Source organism: Nipponia nippon, unplaced genomic scaffold (genome assembly GCF_047370975.1).
Source record: "Nipponia nippon isolate SJK-2023a ecotype South Korea unplaced genomic scaffold, ASM4737097v1 scaffold_6, whole genome shotgun sequence".
Taxonomy (NCBI): domain Eukaryota; kingdom Metazoa; phylum Chordata; class Aves; order Pelecaniformes; family Threskiornithidae; genus Nipponia; species Nipponia nippon.
Genome location: NW_028262380.1, coordinates 26,447,608 through 26,473,044, shown reverse-complemented (window position 1 = coordinate 26,473,044; position 25,437 = coordinate 26,447,608). Strand labels below are relative to the sequence as shown.

At 46.6% G+C, this 25,437-nt stretch overlaps 1 protein-coding gene across 12 annotated transcripts in view; it reads left to right on the top strand.

The window, feature by feature from the left end:
* The window catches only part of RBM47 (RNA binding motif protein 47), an 86,511-nt gene extending 61,840 nt beyond the window's left edge, over nucleotides 1–24,671 (top strand). For 4 of the 12 annotated variants that reach the window (XR_015699738.1, XR_015699737.1, XR_015699740.1 and 1 more), the window contains 11 exons: nucleotides 9,273–10,432; nucleotides 11,941–12,147; nucleotides 15,183–15,385; nucleotides 15,799–19,207; nucleotides 19,602–19,913; nucleotides 21,068–21,170; nucleotides 22,058–22,398; nucleotides 22,958–23,062; nucleotides 23,218–23,354; nucleotides 23,612–23,710; nucleotides 23,941–24,671. Coding sequence is in view for 1 of the 12 variants with exons in the window: in XM_009474269.2 (XP_009472544.2) it covers nucleotides 9,273–10,432; nucleotides 11,941–12,147; nucleotides 15,183–15,385; nucleotides 15,799–16,053 (1,825 nt within the window). In the remaining 11 variants the exon portion in view is untranslated. Of the gene's footprint in view, nucleotides 1–9,272; nucleotides 10,433–11,940; nucleotides 12,148–15,182; nucleotides 15,386–15,798; nucleotides 19,563–19,601; nucleotides 19,914–21,067; nucleotides 21,171–22,057; nucleotides 22,399–22,957; nucleotides 23,063–23,217; nucleotides 23,711–23,940 lie in introns of those variants that run through there. The other 8 variants (XR_015699732.1, XR_015699731.1, XR_015699735.1 and 5 more) reach the window with 8 other exon arrangements.
* Nucleotides 24,672–25,437: the final 766 nt, after the last annotated feature.

Here is a 25,437-nt window from a genome sequence, read left to right as displayed (position 1 = left end):
AGAGTTAGCTGAAAAAGTTGGATCAGAAAGGCTGAAAAGGGAACTGTAGTTTATGAACTTTTTTAGATACTCTTGGTTGCACCGTAGAGTGGAACATGTTACTGTAACGTTTACATAGACAGTGTTTTGCATTATAATAACAGAGAAAAATCACAAGCACATGCATGCATATCCCTACTCCACAGAGTTCAGCAAAGCCTTTCACAGACATTTTCAATGACCGAATTAAATCACCGTGTTCATATATAAGATTTTTCTTCGAAGAGGCAAGAAGGGAAATAGGTGAATGTCTTATCTTCCCTGTGTAATAATTAACAGATGAGTCTGGTTGTGGTTTTGTTTTTCAGTTGCAGAAGGTCGTTTTTCCTGCCTTTCTTATGGCAAAAGATTGTGAGTTCCTAGTCCACACGGAATAAAACACTTCTTCCTTTCCTAGAAAGAATGCTTTTTAAAGCTGACAGTTAATGAGGAGGACACACTTATCTGTACCAGCATCTGTGCAGAGAACACTGTTTAATTGCATTAATGGTAAATAAATGCCACAAAAATTTTCCCATCAAGTATAGCTCATCCAGAATAGGAAATACTTGTTACATACCAAGTGACTGCATTGCACTTTATTTATATGTCACACATTTTCCTGTCTGACCGTGGTAATAATAAACTTTGTTGACTAGATGGAAATACGGGAATTTGGGGAGAAAGGAAGGGTTGTGTGGTTTCCTGATTTGGAAAGCTGATAAGAATGATTACACAACCCATCTCTCATCTTCTCAGCTTTCCTCAACATGTGGCTTCAATATCTTGCAGGATAATGACTTCAGCCTCAGCCAGCGACGGGGTCTATCGAAATAGCTGAGAGTTATAGAATTATTTTGAGTTGGACTGGGTAAAAGACTGGGCTGGGACAAATGGTATAACACACGGGTTACAGAACTTGTTGGAACAAAGTTCTGAATGACTTGCAGCAAGGTGCATTATAAAATAAGGGAGGAGACTGGGTTTTGCTTACCCAAACTTCCTTCAGAAGTGGTTTAAGCTGAGATGGCTGGTTTGGCACAGCATAGCATAAAAACACACAAGAAACACAGACTGCATTGACAGAATTCACATTGGAGAAGCAGGGAAAATAACAACCATGTTGGGAGAATGCTCTAGGTATTGGTGGTGCTTTGGCACATCAATAACTTTTTCATCAGCATCGCTTCATTCTCGCCATGGGAAAACCATATATGCAAGAACAGAATTTTCACTTGTGATCATCAAAAAGCAATGGCAAGAAGTAAAGCGCCAGGCCCAGGAAAGTTTTCTCACTTTATTATTTGAGATATCATCATTGATATCTCACTGAATACTATTTTTGCAGTTCCAAGGCCAGGAGGTCAGGTCGTTGAGGGACCTCCATCCTGGGAATGTTCACTGCTGGGCACTGATAGTGCTTATGGATAATGCAAGCGGAACCTTTGACAGCCTTTGCGGGATCACACTCCAAATTAAATATGCCTTAGAAGGATGCAGAGAGGGTGGATAACAGAATAGGCAGGAAGTTTGCCCAATACAAGGTGACTTTATTTTGTAGGGGAATCGTAGTTTCAGCTCCATTTTTTAAATTGTATATAAAATTCCTGTGAGGTAAGATTAATATGGCTGGTATAATACGGCTAAGAGAATTAGATCTGTGAATGTTATTGTTCTTAATGATAGTGATGAAAATAATAAGTTTAACCTTCAAATCCTAGTCTGAAGTTGTAGCCGATTGTTGACTGTACAAATTCAGCATTCAATTATCTGATTAGCACTCAAGTTTTAACCTGGGAAATTCCAGGTTGTTAATTTACAGAATAATTTCAGATGTTTTCCTCCTAAAAAGGAGCAAGAAGTAAAAGAACAGATTTACAGTAATTTTGTTACAGATTTTTAAGCCAAACACATTGCTTTTGATTGGTGCCTGGAGGACATAACCAGTCCCTGCAAGACTTTTAAGGCAGGATTTTCAGTAGTGCTCATCACTGTCTTAAATAGATCTCTATAGAAGCCATTAGAGTCTTGTAACTGATGTCAGGGGGAGTAGTGCTAGATGCTGAGTACTGTTGGAAATATCACCCTTGATTTTCTGTTTCTTTATGTTCCTTCTTTGAAAAGAACACAATCAAAAGATGAAGCCAACAGTTTTTGGTGTGTTTTAAATGGAAACAAGCATTTTTAATGTGCTTAGGCCACTTAGGATGAATTTAAGCAACTGAGAATCATGCACTGACCCCCTCTGCAGTAGCTCCACCCTGAAAACTGCTTTTCAGGCCCAGAACATTAACTCGCTCCATACAAGGGGAACACGACTAGCTGACCAGAATAAAATTGAAGTTTAAGCTTGAAATATGAACTCTTCCACTGAAATCAGTGGCCAGACCCCTGATGATAGGCTCTAGGTTAGGATGCTGAGTGTCACCATTAGCAGAAGTGGGAATTTCAGCAGCTAGCCTGGGGATTTAGTAGGCTAGTCTTATCCTACCCCTTAAGTACTTTACACTGTTTCTCTCCACATTTAAGTATAGTACTTCTAGTGGGCAGAGAGCCACTGCTGTGTATGTTCATGCCTGAACATACGTGGGAAATGATGTGGTGCAGCAAGTGCTGCTGCATGTGCATCTCCTTGGGTCCCATGCAGCATCTGAGCCAAAAGGTTTCTCCCAGGTGCCCCTAACTGGAGACGGACAAGTTTGATTGCCTTAATACAGGCATGTGCATGATGATGAGAATATGCCGTGCTTTAGCGGTGCTGGCAGCAGGATAACTTGCACAGCAGACCGACGTGTCATTCTCAATAACTAGTGCTGATCTGATCTACGAGATTACTCTCCCAAGCTGCTAATCACAAGCCACTCATCAAGTCTCTTGCCAGATGATGCTCCTGTCCCTTCAGGTCTGCTGACACAGTTCACCAGTTTCTTCACAGAGTTTTGCCAAAATGATCCAGATTAAGAAAATCCACCTTTTCAAAGCATTTAACCTAGCCTGGGGCAACTTCTTCACCCAGTTCAGCTGCAGGCAAAGCAATGTGTCTGACACACTGCAGACATTCTCATGGCCTGTTGGCCTCAAGTATTGCTTTTTTTGTTGAAAGTCTGAAGACATCATCCATCCCTAGTAACCTTCCCTTTCCTGTATGGAAGACTTTCAGGAAAAGGTTCCTAGCCAAAAAGCCATGCTGAAATGCTCCACTCCCTCTTGCACTGACCCACCACAAGATTCAACTTCAGATGTTTGCATTTCATTAGCGACAGCAGGTAGGGAACCAAGCTGTGGTCCAACTCCTGTTGAAAACCACCCGAAGGACTAGCCTTTGACACTTGAAATGTAAATTAATTTGGAGTGAAGCGAAGTCTTTGCATGGATTTTTCACCAACGATCGGACCCTTTTTTCACCGCACCTGCTGCCTGCCTGGCCTCTGCCTGCACTGGCCATGGAGAGGAGCCAAGGATGCTGCTTCCAGCAGGATGTCCCTGAAGCTGATTGCAAACAGAGGGCGAAGCCTTCTGCCAGGAAGCACATGGGATGGCAGCAAGCACTTGCAGGGCTGGTGGCTACGTTAGGCACATTCGTAAAAGAGGTGGGACTTTCTGTTCTGCCATTAGTTTGGGAAGGAGCACCTCGCATGCCAGCTCCCTGCCGTGGCTGCGGCTGCGGGACTGCTGGGCTGGGCCCTGCAGTCGGGCACGCCATGGCTCAGCTTCGGCAAACAGCCCCAAAGACTCCAGCTTTGTTCAGCTCATTTATGCAAACAGATCATAAGAAATGAGTGACAGTCTTGCCAAGAAAAAGAAAACTGATGTATAATGATAGCATAGTTATCTTTAAAAGGGGAGGTAACTTGCACATTACATTTGAAGCAATGCTCGAGCCACTACCTTATTTTGAATTGGCGTGACCCCTGTGTTTTTGTCTTCAGCCAATAAATCTGTAAACAGGCAAACTGGGTTTTCAGCAAGACAATTTCTGTGGATATCTGATGTCTGTGATAAAGTTATACAGTTGTTATTAGTAAGCTGTTGTTGTTGTTGTTATATACATTTTATGTATGTAAAGTTGCCATGAGAAAAGAGTCAGCTTTTAAAAATAAAGACCTTTAATGGCAACTGTGCTTCCAGAGCTGCTGCTCAACGTCAGCAGCAGCATTACAATTTGCCCTTATTATTTCAACTAAAAAACTAGGAAGGTCACATTTAAACCAGTAGCTGTTATTTCCTTCTGTCAACAGGGTGTATTTAGTTAAAATTTCAGCGACCGACCTTCCCTCTGCAGCAGCTGTGGCTTAAAATGCAAAACTGTGGTGGTGTCTTGAAGCAAGCAGGCGGCTGTGCAGCAGCCGTGGGGGCACGCCATGTCTGCTCAGCAGGAGTTTGCATGGTCCAGGGTCTGCAGCTGGGGCATTGGGTGTCCCTGTCCCCTCCTCCCTCCAATTCTCACGGAGCCAGCGGGTCTCCCTGGGCTCTCCTGCTGCCTGCCGTGCTGCCGGCACCCATCCTCGTGCTATGTGACTGCTGCCGGCTGTGTCACCCGCAGAAGGACACGTGATGCCACTAAGTCTATGTAACACAAAACTGGAGGGATGAATAAAGTGCAAACATAAACAACCCCATTTTATAGGAGCGCGTGAGTGGAGTGGACACACGGTCGCTGCCACAAGGACACCGGCTGTGTCCCTGTGTTTGTAAAAGCCAGTTTCACCACACCAGGATGAACAGAGGAGCAGGTGGCTGCATAACTTCACAGGGCACTTGCCCAGTGCTGGACAAGCCCAGGGATCAGATGCTATATGGACTGTGGGCATCGCTTTCTCGCCAGGGCCCCAAGCTGCCTTTGCCCTGGCCCAAGGGACATCAGCGTTTGGCCCCGCATTGTTGTTAATCAAGGCGTGGTATTTCTGTTTAATAAGAGATCTGCCTCAGTTAATCATCCTGCTCACAGTATGCTTTAGGTCAGTCACTGCCAAGACAGTAAGTTTCCCATTTGATATTTTGAGCAGCGATGCAAAAAAAGATAGGTTAAAAAGAAGGTAATTAATGTTTAGGGCAAGAACTATTTATAGCCGCCCAATTGGCAGCAGGGAAGGAGTTTCATAAGCAAGGGGAAGTGAGATTTGAATGGTTTCAATGAAACGTGTACGTCTGAGAGTTCACCTGCACGAGGGAGAGTCCTTGGAGCGGAGACGCTGAACCAAACCAAGCCTGGCTCCTGGTGGGCTGGCAGCAGTTAGCATCCATCTAATGTGACACTGAAAGATCAAGCAGGCTTTACCTTTTTTCTGAGAAGAAAAGAAGCCAGTCTTGTTTCAGTCCTGATAATTAGTAATTTAAAACTTAGTCATCTCCAAAGCCCAACCTTTCTCATTAGGAATTAATATTCTCTGTCTCTCTTTTATGAATCTTTGTCATCAAGATCAGGTGTACCTTCCTCCTCAGAGACAAAAAAATCAAGCACTTATATTTTACAAGACACTAGATTTTAATGTAGCTTAAACTTTTGCCTCTTCTAGCATTAATCACACTTCTGGATGTACTGAAATCAGTCTCCTTTATTAAGCCCACTAAACCCACAGTATTAGCTCATGCCCTGTGTACACTTACAACACATGGTAGCAAGTTTTCATAACCAGTTTACTGTGGGCCAAAAAAATGCACCAGTAGGATTAAACACTTTGGAAATAGGTAATTTTGAAAACAATTTTCTTGATAGCGATTGCTTTTTGACATGAATAGGTTAGATTGTACTGGCAGCCCGTTTTGTAAGGCAGTAGCAACAGGAGGAGAGCGCTCTCAGACCAGACACGCCTGCATTTTTTTTTCTAATCAAGGTAGATGATATCTGAATTTGGTGAAGGTGTTGATGGTGTCATGTGGCAACGAATGTTGTTAAGTGTGTATTTAGCTGCATCAAGTAGGACTACATGGGCTCTATAATTGTCTTAGGTATATACTTATGAAACCCAGCTCTATGGACCTGCACAGAAAAAATTAAATGCATTTGATCATGAACCTTGATTCCCAATAAATCACATAGGGATAAAATGCATTTTAGGTTCACAAAGAATTTTTAATTATTCACTATCACAAACTGTGTATGGTAGTGTTTGCAGCAAAGGTGGCCGTCAGCACTTAGCAGCAGCTTCCAGTACTAGAAATCATCCTGCTGGTGCAGCGCAAAGTGCTGGAGAACATGCCAGTTCCTGGATGGCCACTGGTTTCTGGTGGGCAGGGGAGGCTTTGCTCCATCTCTCCTCTCTCCACAGTCCCAGTGCCCATCTGTAGCTTTCTAGACTATAGCCCCAGCAACTGAGCCCTGCAGGTAACAGAATACAGAGACTTTTATTTTGTAAGTTGACCTAAAACTCATGATAATGACTCATTTCTAAACTTACCCAAACCTGGGGCGATAAGTAATTCACTTGCCAACAGGTGGCCCATGTAAAGGTAATGATTATTCCCCAGTAAAGTGTTTGTTTAACAAGCTTTGCTTTCATTCAGGGAACGGTGAAGTCACACTTTTAGGAACAAATTGTGAAGTGAAAAATAAAAATGTTTTTCTCTGCCTTAATTTTTTTAATTATGTCAAATAATTCCCAGGAGTAAAATGAAAGTGTCTGACTGCGACACATTAAAAAGGGGGAACATTTGAATCTGAGAGAAACCTGTTTATTGACAACATTGTAAAGCAATAAGCTATCAAAACTGATGCACTTGCATGAAAGACCTGGCTTCAAAGAAATTATGTTTTCTAAAGTATTGCCTGGGCAACAGCATCACTATTACTGTCCTCCATCTTCTCCGCCTCCCCCTCTGCTTTCCATATTTTTAAGTGAAAATGGCTCAGAAGTGTCAGCATGTAACACCCATGGCCCAAACACACCTGCAGGATCAGGCCCTACCACAGACCGAGGCTCAGAGGTCTGGTATCCCAATCCCAAACGCATTTAGGAACCAAACCAGACACAGTGGTGTTTGCCCTGGCTGGTGCAGAGAAATCTCTGGCTACAGACTAGCATAATTCTGGGCAGCTCAGGAGCTTTACTGAAAAAAATCTGAGGTGCTAAGGTTACTAGAATTTAAACGGGTTTTGTGGACCGTACAAATCAGACTTGGGTGCCTAAACTTTGCGCCCATATTTCTGTGGACTTGGGCCTACTGTACTAGTGAAAGACCTGCCTGCGTGGTAACTAATGCACTGGAAATGGCCAAATCGTTCTAACGAAGGGTATATATCAGAGTCCTAGTGGGACAGAGAGAAACCTGTGTCCCACTGAATAACATGACTACACAGAATAAATAAATCTGGCTGAAGCTTTGTCCTTTTTTTTGGAAAATAAGCCTGTCAAACTCAGATTGGGAGTGTTTCTTACGGTGGTTTGCAGAGTCTCCTACAGGGGCCAGTGTTTTTTAACAGTTCCATCAACAAACTGGTCAAGAATACAAATCAGTGGATGACACAAAGGCCAATGGAGTTGTAAAAAACAATGAGGAAGAGCCACTGGTGTAGCACTCAGTAGGTGAGATCTGCTCAAAAAGCAGCTGGGATACGGCCGAACACAAGGTAGTGGCATTTAGAAGGAACAAACACAAGGCATGCCTGCCACATGGGACTTAATGCCAGCAAGTGGTGCTTCTGGAAAGGATTTTGGGTTAGAATTGATAAAAACTCCATGTGGTTTGCTAGTGAGAAGGTGCGGAGAAACAGGCCTTGGCGATACAGAGGCGTGAGGAGAAGAAAGAGGGATGATCTTCATCCCTGTATATAGCAAGGGTGAAAAAGGCTGAAACTCTAGAGAAATGTCAAAAGAGCCACAAAAACAATTTTAGGTGAAAAAATGACAGATTGTGAAGGAATTCAGAAGTTCAGCCTGAAAGTTTTATTAAAATGACAGAGTTGTGGCTTGATTACACAACTTAAACGTCATCATAACACAAAAGCAGAGGTCTTGAAAGACTCTTTAATCTATCAGAGAAAGGTTTAACAAGTAATACTAGCTGGAAGCAAAAGCCAGACAAATTCTCATGAGAAATACAGCACGCTTGTTTGTCTGAGGGAGTGATTAGCAAACAAGACAAAAAGGAAAGTGGTAGGGTCTACAGCTCTGATACCTTAAAATCAAGGTCCTTCTGAAAGATACGATTTACTCAGATAAATGTTATAGGAGTCAATGTACCAATAACAATAAAATGTAATGGTCCGTGTCATATGCAATCACTCATATTAAATGGTCTGATGGTCCTTTCCAGTTTTAAAAGTCAATGAATTAACTACTCGTAGAGTCTCAGTGTCTTATTTAATTGTGCTCAGAAAGGAAGCCCACTCTCTTGCAGTTGTAGTCGTTAGCATGATCGCCTCCTCGTGTACCTCTGCATTTCCCACCCTCTGCCTGTGTTCAAATGCAGAATGAGGTTACAGAGATTTGCCTTCCCCTTGTTGGCTTGCAGGGCTGTGCTGGCCAATTGCTCTAAAACAAGCTGTCATAAAGGAGTGATTCTCCTCAGCTTTTTTGAAGTCCTGTTGTAATAACAGAGGAGACAAACATGTCAGACATCGTACCACAAGCCGCAGGCAACTCAGAGGCTTGTCAGATCACTCTTTGCATGAGAGAACAAGAATTGGTCCCCCAATGCTAAAGCGCATTTATTATTTCCTACTCAAGTGTTATTGTGAAGGCCTAGAGGAGCGAGGGCTTGTTACCAAATGGGAACCATGCCTGGCGCTTCTCATGCATTCACTGTCTTTCGCTGTGAGGTATGGCATATGGCACTTGTGCTGTTCAGGAGTAGATGGATAAACTAAGTAATGACTGAGAGGGAGGAGAGGGCTGTGGAGGTGGGAACCACTGGCTCCACAGTAGTATCTTCCCTTTCCCAATCCCATGCCAGCTCCTTCCTCCCTATTCAAAGAGGAGACAACCCTCCCTAGGGTCTCGAGGTTTTGAGGTGCTTGGTGAAATCCCTTCATGTGACTTCAACCTCCTGTGGCAGCAACTCTCGGTGCTGGGGTGGTACGGGCAGGTGATCCTCACACCCTCCTCAAAGAGGGGCTGTGCCTACATACAGGCTGTGCTCTCCCTGCAATATAAATGCTCAGGCTGGTGTGGCTTGTTCATCTGCTTTTCTGCAGCCTTAGTCCCAGTTTGAAAAAACGAACTTGCAGAACAACTGTGGGAAGACAAAAGAGAGAGATGGGATTCTGGTGGTAGCTAACAGCTTGTAACAAGTGTCCTCCTTCTTCCTTTGCCCAGGTTTCATCAGGCTGTGAATGAGTTTGACACCATGACCGCTGAGGACTCCACTGCAAGGATGAGCAACGATTCCTCCAACATGGCTACCACGAAAGTCCCTGAAGGTGTTGCCGGTGCGCCCAACGAGGCGGCTCTGCTGGCCCTCATGGAGCGCACTGGATATAGCATGATCCAGGAGAACGGGCAACGCAAGTACGGCGGCCCTCCTCCCGGCTGGGACGGCCTGCACCCTCCTCGCGGCTGCGAAGTCTTTGTGGGCAAAATCCCCCGCGACGTCTACGAAGATGAGCTCGTCCCTGTGTTCGAGTCCATCGGCCGCATCTATGAAATGCGCCTGATGATGGACTTTGATGGGAAGAACCGCGGCTACGCCTTCGTGATGTACACGCAGAAGCACGAGGCAAAGCGGGCTGTCAGGGAGCTGAACAACTACGAAATCCGCCCTGGCAGGCTGCTGGGTGTGTGCTGCAGTGTGGATAACTGCCGGCTCTTCATCGGAGGCATTCCCAAGATGAAGAAGAGAGAGGAGATCCTGGAAGAGATCGCCAAGGTGACGGAAGGTGTGCTGGATGTCATCGTGTATGCCAGCGCTGCAGACAAGATGAAGAACAGAGGCTTCGCCTTCGTGGAGTATGAGAGCCATCGAGCAGCGGCAATGGCCAGGAGGAAACTCATGCCAGGAAGGATCCAGCTGTGGGGACACCAAATTGCTGTTGACTGGGCGGAACCAGAGATAGATGTGGATGAAGATGTCATGGAGACTGTAAAAATCCTCTATGTGAGGAATTTAATGATTGAGACCACAGAGGACACCATTAAAAAGGTCTTTGGGCAGTTTAACCCTGGCTGTGTTGAGCGGGTGAAAAAAATACGTGATTACGCCTTTGTGCACTTTACAACTAGGGAAGATGCCATTCACGCCATGAACAACCTTAATGGTGTTGAACTGGAAGGCTCGTGCCTGGAGGTTACCTTGGCCAAGCCAGTAGACAAGGAGCAATACACTCGCTACCAGAAAGCAGCAAAAGGAGGGGCCGCAGCAACGCCCGAAGTAACTCAGCAACCCAATTATGTTTACTCTTGTGATCCGTACACACTAGCGTATTATGGATATCCGTACAATGCCTTGATCGGGCCCAACAGAGATTACTTTGTGAAAGGTTAGTAAGCACAATTAGGGGATGTGATGGGCAGGTTTGGTCTCAGGCTGGTGCAACCCAATGTCTGCCTTAGCCAAAGGATAGCTGGTGTTTCGCACTTTTTTCTTAAACACTCTTTTATAGGTGTTTTTGCCATATTTCTGTTCAGTCTTATTTTAATTTATGACTATGCAGAGTGTATTTATCTATAAATAATTGGTAATGTACAGGCTAGTATGAGGAAAATCTATGGTTAGGAATGAGCTAATGGACCGAGCACGGCATAGGGAAGAGGTTTTCATGAGTGCTGTACTAAGTCTGAGCAAGTCCAAGGACTCCAGCTTTTGATACCTCCTTCCAAAGAGCTGGATCCTAAGTATTAGAGATCGTGACAGAGTGCTCCCTTTGCCTTCTCCTGGAGGTGTGGGTACAGTGACCTGGTCATCCAAAGGGAGGGGTGTCAGGGAAAGCCTCACTTGGGAGCTCTCCAGGTGTCATTTGCCCTCTGCATTAAAATGACCGTAGTCCTGTGTCCTTTATAAAGTTGTTTGAGAACTACGAGCAGAAGGAATCACGTGAGTGCAAAATAATTTTTTTATTATATATACTTTAATTAGTTATCAGTTACAGTCATTAAAAATTAACCAAAAATCAGTTATTCATAAAAAACCCTAGCAGCCTAAACTGGTGGTATAATTACAATTATCCTGTACTTACAGGAATTATAGTTTCCTGACATTTAATGCGCATTTCCATATAACAGGCAGTTTAGCATGACTATATTCTTAAAGCACCCATGTAAACCAAGAAATATTTTTAACCCTAGTTGGTCAAGAATTTCAGCTTCTTCTCAATTTCCAGATTTGTACTTGCAATGAACTACAAAGGAGTTAACTGACAGTCTAAATATTCAATTAAGCCATCATAGAGTGCATTAATACTGCAGTGTCCAAAATACTGTCATAACGTGTGTGGAGTCACTAAGGTAAATAAAGGCAATATTTTTGGGGATGGGGTATATTCACATTACTCATAAAATAGCAGAGAAAACAGACAACACTAGTAAAAATATATGCAACGGTGGGACAAAGTTGGTTAAAGGCCAGGTACAACTTCGGGCCATGCCTGTAGGGGCCCATCGCGGCAGCTGAGAGGCTGGGTCTCCTCTGGAGGACAGCTGAGGGCAGAAGCTGTTCCTGCTGCATAGAAATCACCGCTGGAGGAGCCCCTCTCTCTCTGCCGAGTGCATTAGACCCTTAGCACCGGCCGCAAGAGTTGCATCAGTATAAATAATCAGTTAATGTATGGTCAGAAACACCAAAAGCAAAATTTGCGAAGTCCTAATGGGTGCTTCTAAGGCCAAATTCTTCTGTTTTCATAAGCGAAGTCACTACAACTCAGATCAAGCTAACCTCAGCAGCCTTGTTTCTAAGCACATGCCTCCCGGTCTCAGCCTGGGGCCATTTGTGCTCCCCACGGGGCTGTCGCTCTCCGTTATTCACCATCCTCTTCCATCTTGTTATCATAAGCAGGCAGCATACGAGGCAGAGGGCGAGGTGCAGCTGGCAACAGAGCCCCGGGCCCCAGGGGCTCCTACCTGGGGGGATACTCCGCTGGCCGTGGCATCTACAGCAGGTACCATGAAGGCAAAGGAAAACAGCAGGAGAAAGGATACGAGCTGGTACCCAACTTGGAGTTACCTGCAGTCAATCCGGTGGCCATTAAGCCCGGTGCAGGTTAGTATGTGCCATGAAGGGAGGAAAGCAGAGGTGGCAGGTGAGCCCCGGCTCCAAGGCCCATGTCAGGCGTGCAGGCACCCCTCCAGCCCACGGTTGCAGCAGTGGAGACAGCCTCAGGGCCGGGGCTCAGCGCTCCCCTGTGCCAGATGCCTCCTGGCCCTGGCCAGGCGTTCTGCAAACAACAGGCAGGCAGCGGGGCAGGGGACATGAATGTCTGGGAGCTCTTCAGACCGAAGGAAAAAGGGCTGAAGCTGTGCCCACCCTTCCTGTCCCCTTTTGCACTGCCTCGGGAGGAAGCAGACTTTCCTCTCCGTCTAGTCATGCACGCTAGAGCATGGTGACTAAGAGCAATCTTCCTCTCTTTTAATTTCTTCACTGCTAATTTCACCCTGGGCGATTCCCACCCCAGATTTCCAGCCAGGTCAGAGCTCTCCCCTGCTCAGTTCATATTTCTCAGGTGCTGTGAGGCTGGGAAAAGGACCTGGGGCTTTCCCATTGCAGGGAAGTCCCTGGCTGAGATGAGCTCCTCCACCACCATCAGCAGCATGGGGAAGGAGGGATGCAGGGAGCCCTCAGGGGAGAGATTTTTATTTGGAAAAGCAGGCTGAGGAAGAAGGGCCTTGTAGGTCACAGGGCCAAGCCCTCTTGCGGAAGTCCTCAGGTCTTCTCCCCATTCCCCTCTACAAGTAAATTGTAACTGCAGGACCTAAGCAGTGTTTAATAATAAAGCTGCAGCGGTTTCCCAAAACATGCTCCGTACTGTCAGTGGAAACTACAGCTTGCATCTAATGAAGGCTGTGAAGAGTTCTTCACAACAGCTGGATGAGACAACGTGAGAAGAGGTCTAGAGACAAAGGAAGGCTGTTAAGATTAAAGCCGTTTCCAAAGGAAGATCAGACTTCCTGAGAAAACTACCCACTCACAATCAGAAAATATTACCATTACGCATGCTTGTAAAGATACTTCAGGAATTCCAGGTATTACTAAAGGATGCTTGAAAAGTGGGCTTTGAAATGCCTGCCTGTTAGTGGTGTCTGTAATTCATTCGGCTGCCAGACAAAAGCCTGAAGCTCAAGTCTAAATGTTTCCACACTTGAAGCATGTTGAGATTCAGATTTCTTTATCGGGTCTTCCCCTCTTGCATGGTTCCAGCACAGCCTCTGAACACAAGAGCACCTGGGCTGTTTTCCCCAACCAGATCAGATGATCTAATAAGAGGCACCACATGTAAGACCTACTCTAATATTAAAAGAGTATGACTCAAAATGAGAGTACTGCTTGCTGGCGCCTGTCCTCTCCACAGGCAGAACTGCACACTTCCACATTGCAAAGTTTCATCCCAGTGAAAGAAATCCATGTGTATATTTGGCTTCATTTCTGATTTACTGGCTGCACCTCCCATAGATGCCAACATCACCATCATTTTTTGATTACTCTGTTTTCCTTGCGAATAACCTCACTGCTGAAAGGCTCAAGAGCTGAACGCTGAAGTCTGCACTATACAGCAACGATGGAAATCATAGCATCACAGAATCACAGAGTGGTTTGGGTTGGAAGGGACCTTTAAAGATCAACTAGTCCAACCCCCCCTGCCATGGGCAGGGACATCTTCGCTAGGTCAAGTAGCTCAAAGTCCCATCCAGCCTAGCCTTGAACATGTCCAGTGATGGGGCATCCACAACTTCCCTGGGCAACCTGTTCCAGTGTTTCACCACCCTCACAGTGAAGAATTTCTTCCTTATATCCAACCCAAATCTACCCTCTTTCAGTTTAAAACTGTTACTGCTTGTCCTGTCACTACAGGCCTTGGTAAAAAGTCAGTCCCCATCTTTCTTATAAGCCCCTTCTAAGTACCGAAAGGCCGCAGTAAGGTCTCCCCAGAGCCTTCTCTTGTCCAGGCTGAACAACCCCAACTCTCTCAGCCTTTCTTCATAGGAGAGGTGTTCCAGCCCTCTGACCATTTTCATGGCCCTCCTCTGGACCCCCTCTAACAGGCCCATGTCTTTCTTGTGTTGGGAACCCCAGAGCTGGATGCAGTGCTCCAGGTGGGGTCTCACCAGAGCAGAGTAGAAGGGGAGAGTCACCTCCCTTGACCTGCTGGCCACGTTTCTTTTGATGCAGCCCAGGGTACAACTGGCTTTCTGGGCTGCAAATGCACATTGCCGGCTCATGTCCAATTATTGTGATTATTGGGAACATTCAGCAAAGCACATTTCTTCCCTAAGCAGTGCTGTGAAGCACGATTTTGGACCATGTACAAACTCACCGTCTCTGACCACCATCATTCTGACCAGAGTGTTTTCCCTTCATTTGGAAGACCGTAGCTCTAATTACTTTGCATTGTCCAATTTTGGCATGAGGGAGAATTCTCTAAAGATTAATTTCTTTTTTAGTGTCATTAAACAGATTGATCCTGTAGCAGAAAGATGGGATAAGACCTATTTAGCCAAGTTAGGCCTGGGAAATGCATAATGAGCTGATATTTCACAGGGCTGGCCAAAGGATGGCGTATAGACCGGACCAGCTGCTGCCTGCAACTTCTGCAGCACAAACCACACTTTTCTTTCCCAGAGCAGCTCTGCCTATGGCAGCTATACGTCCCTTGATCTCAACGACTGGAGCAGGGACCCCACCGGGACAGTACGCGCTCCCACCCCCCCCTGTGCTCAGGCCACACTCCTGGCCAGGGGGGAGGACAGCGGTGGTCAGAAGGGGCTGTGTAAATCCGGGTCGCAGCTCCCGGGCCCCAGCAGGGGTCTGGCCCTGGGACACCCATGCCGGGAGTGTGAGGGGAAATGCTGGGCAGAGCAGGCAGCACCGAGCCCATCACTGGGCATCAGCCACGGTGCTCCCACCCGTGGGGAGGGCAGAGGTGGCCCAGGTCCCCCGCCGGCACGTGGGGCTGCCTGCCCCGATGAGAGCAGCGCAGGACCGCTGCAGGAAGGCTGGTGCAGCCAGGAGGGAGGGCTCTTTGAGATGAGGTCCTGGAAACCCTCTCCCAGCGCGCCTGATGTGTGTCTGGTCTCTCCTAGTGGCCATCCCTGCAATCGGTGCCCAGTACTCCATGTTTCAGGCCGCGCCACCAGCCAAGATGATGGAAGACGGCAAAATCCATACTGTCGAGCACATCATCAACCCTATAGCTGTCCAGCAGGATCCGGCTAGTGCAGCAGCTGCCGCAGCAGCCGCAGCTGCAGCTGTAATACCGGCCGTCTCAACGCCTCCCCCCTTCCAGGTGAGTTCAGCACGTTAAGTCTTGCTTCCCATACATCCCCCTTCCCATACATCCTGCTTCCCATACGTCCTGCTCTGCATACCTGGGGTGGGGGGAAAACCTGACCTCTTGCCCTGCTCCCATTCAGGAGATGCTGACAAGGATGTTACGGTGCCCAGCAGCCCTGCAGTTCATCTGACCTGTCTTGGACATCTGCACTTTGGACAGCTGCTCTCCCCCTATGGGGGACCCAAATCTGGGAAGAGGGAACAGGTCCCCATGATGGCATAACTCTCATCCAACAGGGCACGCGCTGCCTACCCTCCCGTTATCACCTCCCCTTCTAGGGGGTTTGCAATTGAGGGGGTGGAAACAGGATATTACAGCAATTTAAGCACTTTTTTTGAGGTCTGAACCAGATGCTTTCCTTGCAGGGCCGCCCGATCACACCGGTGTACACCATGGCTCCCAACGTGCAGCGGATCCCTGCCGCTGGGATTTACGGGACAAGTTACGTGCCGTTTGCGGCGCCTGCCGCGACGACAGCGACGATAGCCACGCTACAGAAGAACGCCGCCGCTGCCGCCGCCGCTGCCGCCGCCTATGGGGGATACGCCGGCTACATCCCCCCAGCGTTCCCAGCCGCGACCATCCAGGTGCCCATCCACGACGTCTACCAGACGTACTGAGACTGTCGGCAGAGGAGGGCGGCAGAGAAACACACACTGAAGGAACACTTTACTATTTATGAAGAAAGAACCGGCTGCAAAAGAGTAAACATTTGGGCTCGGTAAACTGATGCAGAAAGTGAAGAATGTCATAGAAAAACATGTTCAGAATATTTTCTACGCTTGAAGTTTTCACTAACTTTTTTAGGCTATTTTTAAATTTAACATGCCTATATTCATACATTTCTAAAGGACCTCGATGCATCCAGCCCACTGCTGACGTGCATTTATACGCATCCTAGTGGGGTTGCATAGGGTCTTTTTTTTTTTTTTTTTAGCAGTTATATTTTCATATATTTGTGGTATGAAGGTTATTTTTTAGTAACTTCTGCACTCCAGAGATGTCTATTTTGTAGTGCCTTTAATAATATATCAGCTATATATTAAAAAGCACACCTGAGCAGCTAGGGAAAGTTTTAACAATCTATTTTGAAGAATATATTCAATATTTAAAGAATACATACCTTAGATTTTTTTTTTTTTTAAAGGAAAAAACCACCAAGTATCTTATTTAAAAAATTATACTGGAAAGTGCAATTTGAAAAATGTGCAAGACCTCTGCATTTTTGTGCTGGCATTAATAGCATCTGCTCGTTCTTATTTGAAATCAGAAGTAACTAATATTGCCCATTTGGGAGAAAGAGAAAAGAGCGAGCCTCCTCACACAAATCTCTTTACCGTGTGATTTGCAGGCTTCTGTTAAGTAAAGGAAAGGCTCTGAGTTTTCCTTAACAACTGGATTTTCTATTTATTGAAGCTACACATAGTTGGAGAATGCGCAGAAAAAAGTAGCCGATATTTCGCGCAAGGTGTCTTGACTTAGATCTTCATCCAGTATAAAGCCTAGGTTCTTTTTCAATGCTCTTCATTTTATTCTTTGAAGTATATGTTGTAGTGACTGAGAATGTATGCTGCTGACGGCAGGAGCAGGCGCGCTCTCGCCGAGAGGATGCGCAGCGTTACTTACCCATCGCTCCATCATGTTCCGTGAGAAATTTCCGAGGTACTAGGGGTGGTAGTGATACTGGAATTAGTGAAACGGGGCTAGCCTCCCTCCCGGCCTCCCTTCTACACCTAATTCCCCTTCTCCGCAACTGGAGATGCACATCAGGGGTGGGAGCGATTAGACCCGATGATTTTAAGACATAGAGCTTGTAAATATCTTTTAATATACATTTTTAAAGTCATTTTATGTTGCAAATTTACACGGTATGTGGTTTGCCACAAAACAAAAACCTTTTATTGCGATGTTATAAAAAAGTTTGTTTTATTAAGAAGTAAATTTATTATTGCAGTGTTTTGTGGCCTGTTTAAAGGCTTTTATTTAGTAGTCAGGTGAATGTAAAATATAGTAAAACGGTAAAGAAATATCTTGCCCATTGTATGAAGTGCATCAGCCCTGCAAACACAGCTCCGGTGACACGAGGTGCGAAGCAGGGTGCAAGTAAACAATGTTCCTTTACTTTTTGTGGTATAAATACCAAGGAAGGGGTTTCATATTGAGTATATTTTGACAACTGAACCACTTCCAGACCACGTCCAGCTCAGCTAAGTGACCTTTTAAACACATTTTTTTCCTTGCCTCAAAATTGAGCGGTTGTTTTTTAGGTGCTCTTGCTCAGCCAAGCTGAGCTCTCCTTAACCCTGTTGACCTGTTAGCGGAAGCACTCTGAGGAGGTTAACCATTAGGTCGGACTCTGCCCCTCCGCGCCCCTTCCTGGGAGACTTTTATTGTCTGTCCCTGCACAGAAGTGCACCCAGGCCTCAGCCCCAAGGCCCTGCCTGTTTGTAGGGCAAGAGGAGGTGATTTGGGCAAAGCCCCAAGGGGGAAGACCCCAACGGGGAGGCCGGTGCTGCCTCCTCCAGCCCTCCAGCTTAGGCCTTGCACGGCTCAACACTAAATGCTGCCGTGGATCCGTGGGCTCTGCACAAACACCCTTGGGGTTGGGAAAAGGCAGTCTAGTGGTTTGGGTCTCTGTCAGCCCCTTTCCAGCCCCACGCCACGGCTGACCCACAGAGGAGGGATAAAGGGTGACGGCTCCCTTCCCACTCATCCTCTCCTCGCCAGCAGGACGAGGATCCTGCCACTCGCAGAGGTGGCAGGGAGAGAAAGGAGCCAACGAGGGCAAACCCCAAGGCGCCCCAGGCCACCGGTGGGTGCTGCCTGCACCGGGGCAGGAGCAGGCAGGACCCTGGCATACAGGCAGGACCCGGGGATGCGGGCAGCTGGGTCGCGCTGAGCCTCTCACCCGTGCCTTTTACACTTACTTCTAATCCATTTCATGTACACTACTACTGAGGTAAGTCTGATAACTTGAAATGTGAACATCTTTAGGTTAAGAACAAACTATTCAAAGAAATACATATATATATATATATTAAAAAAAAAAACCTAGTGTGCCTTATTCTCAAAAGAGCTGATATTTTAGGTGTTTTATTGTATCTCTGTTCTCTGTACTGTCAGAAGCCTCTAAGTTTATTTAGTTCTTGCTCCATTTACGGTACATTTCTAGGATGTAGTGAATAAAGCATTCTTTAAAAATGGAGACTGTTATTTCATTGCAACATCCCACTGCCAGGTTTAGCCACTCTGCCAAGGCTGTGCCCCGCTCCGAGCTGGGAGAGGGTGTTCAGGGCAGGAGGGGAGCGGGGCGCCGCAGCCGGCACCCCCACAGGCTCCTGCAGGGAGGGGAGATGCACCGTCCCACTGGCCCCCATCCCACCACCTGCAGAGGACAGTGACCTTCCCAACAGGCGTACTGGCATCTCCCAATTCTTCCAACAGCCTCTGATCAGCCTAAATCTCTTTTCACACCCAGTTTAGAGTCAGTGCCTGGATACGAATGGAGCTGAAGCTGGCATCCCTCCGTGCTTTCCATCCACCCAGCGCACAAAATCCCTGTAGCTCTGTTGCATGTCCTCACTGCAGGGCAGAAGCGCTGTGGCTGGCACATCATTTTCATCTCGGCATGCTCCACACCCTTCAAACGCAAAGAAAGCTAAGCTGCACGCCTTGGCAGTATTTGAAGTCCTCCAGAATCCCTGGCTGTTTCCTTGGTCTAAGTTCACCCGGAGAAAATTTGCTGCAAATACCAAATCTAGGGAGAAGAGCAGGGTGAGGGAGCAGAGGGAAACTGAGGCAGAGCAGAGAGATGGGAGAGGTGTTGGCCACCAAGGCAGGGACTAGCACTAGTGAATAATCTGAGAGAGAAGGAAACCAGAATAAATACTGCATGAGCTTCTCCGTCCCTCATAAGGAAGCAGAAGTGTCTGCAACTTCCTATCTCTAGCATCATTTCTCCCAATGCAATTAGGACAAGGCACTTTATGCCGACATGCTTTGGGTTTCCCAAAGGATACTAATCATGAGAGGTTTCCTTAGTCTTTTTTTGTGCAAGGAAATGGAAAGAAAAAATATTTTCTTAATTTTTTTGTAGGATTTAGGAATGGGGGTAGAGTCACCTGATTTTACCTCTTTTCCCTGTATAAACATTGCAAATTGGTTTCAGGAGTCTGCGTGTCCCAGAAATCATTCCCACTACCAGGCCAATCTATCTTGCTCAGGGAAGGAGTAATCAACATGATGCTAAAAACAGCTTTCAAGGAGATACAGCCACATTAGGACTTCACCTGTCAGACAAATCATCAAGTCACAAAAGAAGACTAACGTCTTTCCCGCAATTCGTTGCTGACCTTTCCACTCACTAGAGGTCCACCTACGCTCCCTTGGATGAGAAAGAAACCACCAGCAACCCACGGCCCTTTACAGGTGTTCAGATGTGAGGCATGCCCTTCACGAAAAGCATCATTTTCCAAGTGAGGTGAAGAAATGTGCCACACTGAAACGTGTTTCTGGCTCTTTCCTCTTTCCCTTTATCCAAGCTACCCAAGATTAAAATTAATCTACGCAGCTTTTTCTACACAGACACGTCACAAGATAATTTTTTTATTTTCCTAGACTGCTGGTTTCTGACTTCAGCTTTGTAAGATCTTAATTAATGATTAACCCATCGAAAGGTTGATATATGCAAGTCATTCTCAGGATATTAACATAAACAACGCCAGAGAAATGCAATTGTGCTCTCAAGATGACCTTGCTGCCTTGGAAATGCCAGGAGCTCTGCTGAGGCCTTGGGCACTGTGACAACTCAACACGCTGCCAAGTCGATCCCATTCCCTTTCTGAATGTCTTTCTTGATGGTCATGTAGAGCAGACGTGCACTTCCCTGACTGGTATCGACCTAAATCGCTAAAAACCAGCTTAAACTTTCTTCAGAAAACACCGCCCATTAATACAACTGTGATACAGCTGCTATATAAACAGATTAACAAGAAATTCAAGTGGATTAACACCACTCTGATATTGCAACATCTCATTTATATAAGCACTAGAGCCCAAAGTATATGCAAAATGCATTTTTGATACGTCTGAAAAGGTATATGCGGTACTCATCTCCTCCTCTGTGGCTGGTGTTACACCCCTAAAGTCTCTGGTCTGGCTGGGTCCCGAGCACCTACTGAGCTCTCTGCTCCCTGTACGCCTATCAGCCACAAAACTGGCCCATCATGCTGACCTGTAAAATAAATAAACCCCAGACCTACGTCGCAACAAGAGAAACTACCTCTACTGTGCATCTAAAAGCCAGCAAAGTCATGTTTGATGCTCCAGTGTGTCAATTAAATGCTGAATCACACTTGACTGAGTTTCAGGGCCAAGTCCTGCCTGGCAACAAAATGGTCGGAGGGGTGTTGCTGGGAGAAGCTGCAAGTTAGGGAATAAAAAAAGACAATTTTGTGGCACCAAGTCCTTCCCTCCTGGCTCAAAGGCAGCCTGTGTCATGCAATTATGGTTGTTCAAGATGCCAAACACCAAAGAGACTGGAAATTTTTAGAAATCTGGTACTGTAGAAGTACTTCCATACAAAGTATTTTCTGTCAAGCTGATAAATTAAATCAAATATTTTTTTTCCTCCAGCCAGAAGACTGGACTGGAGTTCACTGGTTTCCTAATCAAAGACGACAGAAGCTCTGCCTCACAGTCCTCACTCAGGCAAAACTGCAGATCTTGCATGTGGGAGGTGAGCAGTCAAGGACTAAGTCTTCACCAGAAAACTTTCTGGAAAAAAATGCTCAGATGTGCTCAGGTTTGTCCCACACGCACCAAACAGCCGTGTCTTCCAGACATCTCCATCTAAACAGGCTGTGCCTGTCAATGCTCTGCCCCACAGCGGGACCCAGAGCTTTGCCTCCATCCACCCGGGGTTCCCCATAGCCGCCTTTCCCCAGGGCATTTGGAGAGGTAAGATCGCAAAGTTGGGTTGTGGGTTTGTGCCCACCCCGACTGTTCCTGCACTTCTGCTAACAGCTGGTTTGCAGGGTGGTCACCACGCTGAAGGAAGCTGTGTCACTTTTCATGGCCTGGTTGCCCACAGTTGTAGTTTTACTTTGAAGCAAGATACGCTTTTGTTCATTTTCTTCACCTCTTTCCAAACACACACATGTAATTTTTGCCAGGCAGGCTGCACTTTGAGCCTGTCCTTGCGTGTTTTTGCAATGTCACTGAAGTTCGGCGTTAGCTCAGCCACTGCCTGCAATCCGCACGCTGGTGGGAAGTGGGAAGCCACAGGTAAGCCAGAAGATCTTCCTGCAGCATGGAAAAAACCCCTGCAAACAGCCTACACAAACCACAGGAGTGACCTCAAGCTAACCAGCAGAAAGAGATGCATTTAAATCGGTCAGAGGCAAACCAGCCTACACTTACAGCACTTCCTTTGTTCCAAAGCTTTGAAGCAATAACTATAATGAGCAATTCTCGCTCTCGCAACAAATCTGTAGGATATGGACAAGGGTGTCTTGCAGTCATTCAAGAGGGCATGCAGTGACAAGAGATTACTTATTAAACTAGTTATGCATGCACTGGCTGTACACAGGGCATCCTTAGTTTCTCTAGTCTTTGACTTTTCAGCTGCTGTCCCTCGCAGGAGCGCTTTCTGGCCACGTGGATTAGCGAAGGATTCCCTCAAGGCTTGGCTTCGCTCCAGGCAGACAGATCCCTTGGCTCACCAGTCTGTGCAGGATGCAGAGGGACACAACCCTGGTCAGCAGCTGCAATGCTGGCATCCAACCAGTGCCGTGGAGGCACTTGTCGTCCTGGAATCCTCCAAGCAGCGACAGTGCAGCTGCTGAGAGCGTGGCAGAGCACTCAGGAGGGCTCTGGCAGACAAAATGTTGGGGAGCACCAGCACCTCACCAACGATCAAGTTGCAAAGCAAGAAAACGTCCAATAGCCTTGCCCGTTTGCATCGTGTAAGCAGTCCTGGCTTCCCTTCCACTAACCCTCCACTACCACCAGCTGGGTAGTTTATTGCTGCCACCCAAAGCATGCAGTAAACTCTTCCAAAATACAGACCGTCCACCCCTGTATCCACACGGTGGAGTGCTACAGCCTGAGAGGGTGCAGACATACCTCCTGCTGCAGTGCCCTGGCAACACTGTTGGCCACCCCCTGACCCCAGGGTGCTGCAGCAGGCCCTGGAGCACAGCCAAAGGCTCTCATGCTGCAGATGAGCCCCAAGAAGTATGCGGTGAAGTACATCAGGCTTGACATACATGTCAAAAATGAAAGATGGGGACGAGCATTATGTCTGACTTGGACTTGCAGCCTGAGTCATGAGGTGTTTGATGATGTACCTGGAGAAAGCATTGCAGACATCATCCAGACAGACTGGGAGACTGTGCTGGTGGGGTGGCATCCTGAGGCCCTGGCCTGTGGGAAAGCTGGTCAGATGAGGATGGGTGTCAGCTTGTGGCAGGGAAAAAATGGTTTTGTGTCCTTAATTTGGATGCATATCTCTCTTCACTGAAGGTCCCGCAATGGAGGTGTGCAGAGCAGGTCTCCCCCAGTGATGCACCTGGCCGCGTCCAGGGTTTTTCTGCACTATTGGCTTATTAAACTCAGGACATTGGCTGGGTAAGTTAGGCAACACCCACAAAAGACAGAAAAATACCTGTATCTGTCTTGTCTGCTTTTCTCTCTTGCACACCAAGAAAGGCAGTGATATGAGCATGTTGGCTACACTCCCCTCTTTCCTCCTCACACCTCTGAAGTCTTGCTTCTGCTGACAGGTACTGCATTCACCTTGAAGTCAGCCCTCCCCAGAGCACACACGGGGGAAGAGAGTGGGCTGGAAATGGCAACAACCAGAACGGAGACCGGGTGATCCCCCAGCCCTGTGCCTGCACTCACACAGATGGTGAGGATGGTAAGCAGAGCTGACCTGGGTGAGCCTCCCACTCCAGCCCAATCAGGATTTTTTTCTGAGAGTCCTGCAAAAAAGAAATAAATGGAAGAAATAATTCTGTCAGTCTGTCTGGGTCTGACAGCTTATTCCTCTTTTGCCAGGGAATATAGTGACTATGACATACAGCAAAGAAAAGCTAATTCTCTCCAAGAGATGGGAATTGCCAAATACACATATACAAAATAACTGAAATTATGTTTATGTATTTGATATTAAAGTAGGAGGGATACTTTTTAAATGGCTCTGATGCTGAGGAGTCCTGTATCAGCAAGGTGACCACTACCATCAACACCGGTGCAATCACGAACATCATTACGGTAGGCATCAAAGGTGCAATATTAAGTACATCTGAGCTTGAGAAAAAGGTTCTTTCATCCCCATAGGCACTATTGGATACTTATTCAGAACCTGTCACTTGCTTTCCCTAAAACCAGACAGCATCTGTACTGTCTGACAAAGGCATTGTCAATTGTACTTTAAATAAAGTAGTTACACGCTAATTAGCAATGGTTTTTTCCCATTGGTTTCACTCTTTTCTCACATGAAGGAGGAGAGGATTTCCATGGAGCACAGACCTCAGGCTGGGTCCTACAACGGGGTTGAGTTTCACCCATGAATAAGTGCTTCAGCTTAAGCTTTACCAGCAACAAAGACTTCAGCTGAGCAAGGTGTCAGCATGCCTTCAGCAGTCACAAGCATTGCCACCGCCCAGATGCAGCGGACAAGGACTCACCAGCTGCCAGGGTTAGCTCCAGCCAGAGCTCTGAAGTGGTGAAACCCCAGGAGCTGCTTCAAGCAAAACCAACACAAGCCTGCTGCTCATGGAAACAGGAATCATGTAAACCTGCTATAATTTGTAGTTGGGAGGAAAAATCAAGTCCTGTTAGGCACTATGCTGCCTCAGAGTCCCAAACTCCTTCACGCCCACCACCCCTTACTCGGGAGGCAAATTCTCAAACATTGATTCCAGCCTGCTGACCTCCTCACTGTCCCTGGCAGGCAGTTTTTCGCCAGGCTCAGCCACCTCGCCTTTGCCTGAGCCCCCAGCCTGTCTGCAAGGGGTGCAGAGAGACCCCAAAACTGCAGGCAATTGCATTGCTGTTTGCACAAGGGTCTCCTTCCGAGCTCACCTAGCATCTCTTAATTTCACTGGGGTGACTGAGACCTGGACCCCGTCCGTGCAGCATGCATGGGTTTTTGAGACACTCTGTGATTGTTTATTTTAAGTGATTTTGTCCCACATTTTGGCTTTCGTATGAGTTCTTCTCAGGCTGTTCCTTTTGGGGTTGGGACTAGGACAGCGCCAAGGTCTTAAAGGATTACATTTAAGAATAATAAATGCTGCTTTAAATTAAAAAAAAAAAATCCACTCCCTGAGAAAGCAAACTTCCTTGACTTTCTGTGGCGTCTTTGTGAGCGATAGGAGGGGAGGGAGAATACGGAAATGTACAGCACTTGGCACTGGGTACACCTCAAACTCGTTCTTCAACATTTTACAACCAGCTCTGGCCATGTGACCTACGTGGAAAGATAAACTGAGACATTTAATCCTCTTTTTTTTTTACCACAAGGAAGTGAATTTTATGTGGTTGTGATCATTAAATTACAGTAAATGATTTGCCCACAAGAGGGGGAAAAAAAAAAAAAACCAGAATGGTTTAAAGTAGGGAAGTCTGGGACAGGGCAGCTGTTCATAACCAAATACCCTTTCCCAGCTTGAAAATTCTCTGAGCTCCACTATTTCACCCTGGCTGTGGCATTTAGGGACATGTCAGCTCACTGCAGGTGAGGATTGCCCACCACTTGCTTTTGCAACCAGAGTATGAATAACAACTTTCTAAAAGCCAACCGATTTTTGAGTTAAAGCAGCAGCAATTACCCACATGTAAGTCGTTAGGAAGTTATTTAACACCATACCACTCTGGAAAGCAGCAAGCTTTACAACTTTTGCTTCACCTCCAGAATATCATCAACTTTTGAAAAGAAAGCTAGGTACCCAGTGAGCCAGGCACTCCGGTGTACTGGGATAGGGAAAGCCGGTTCA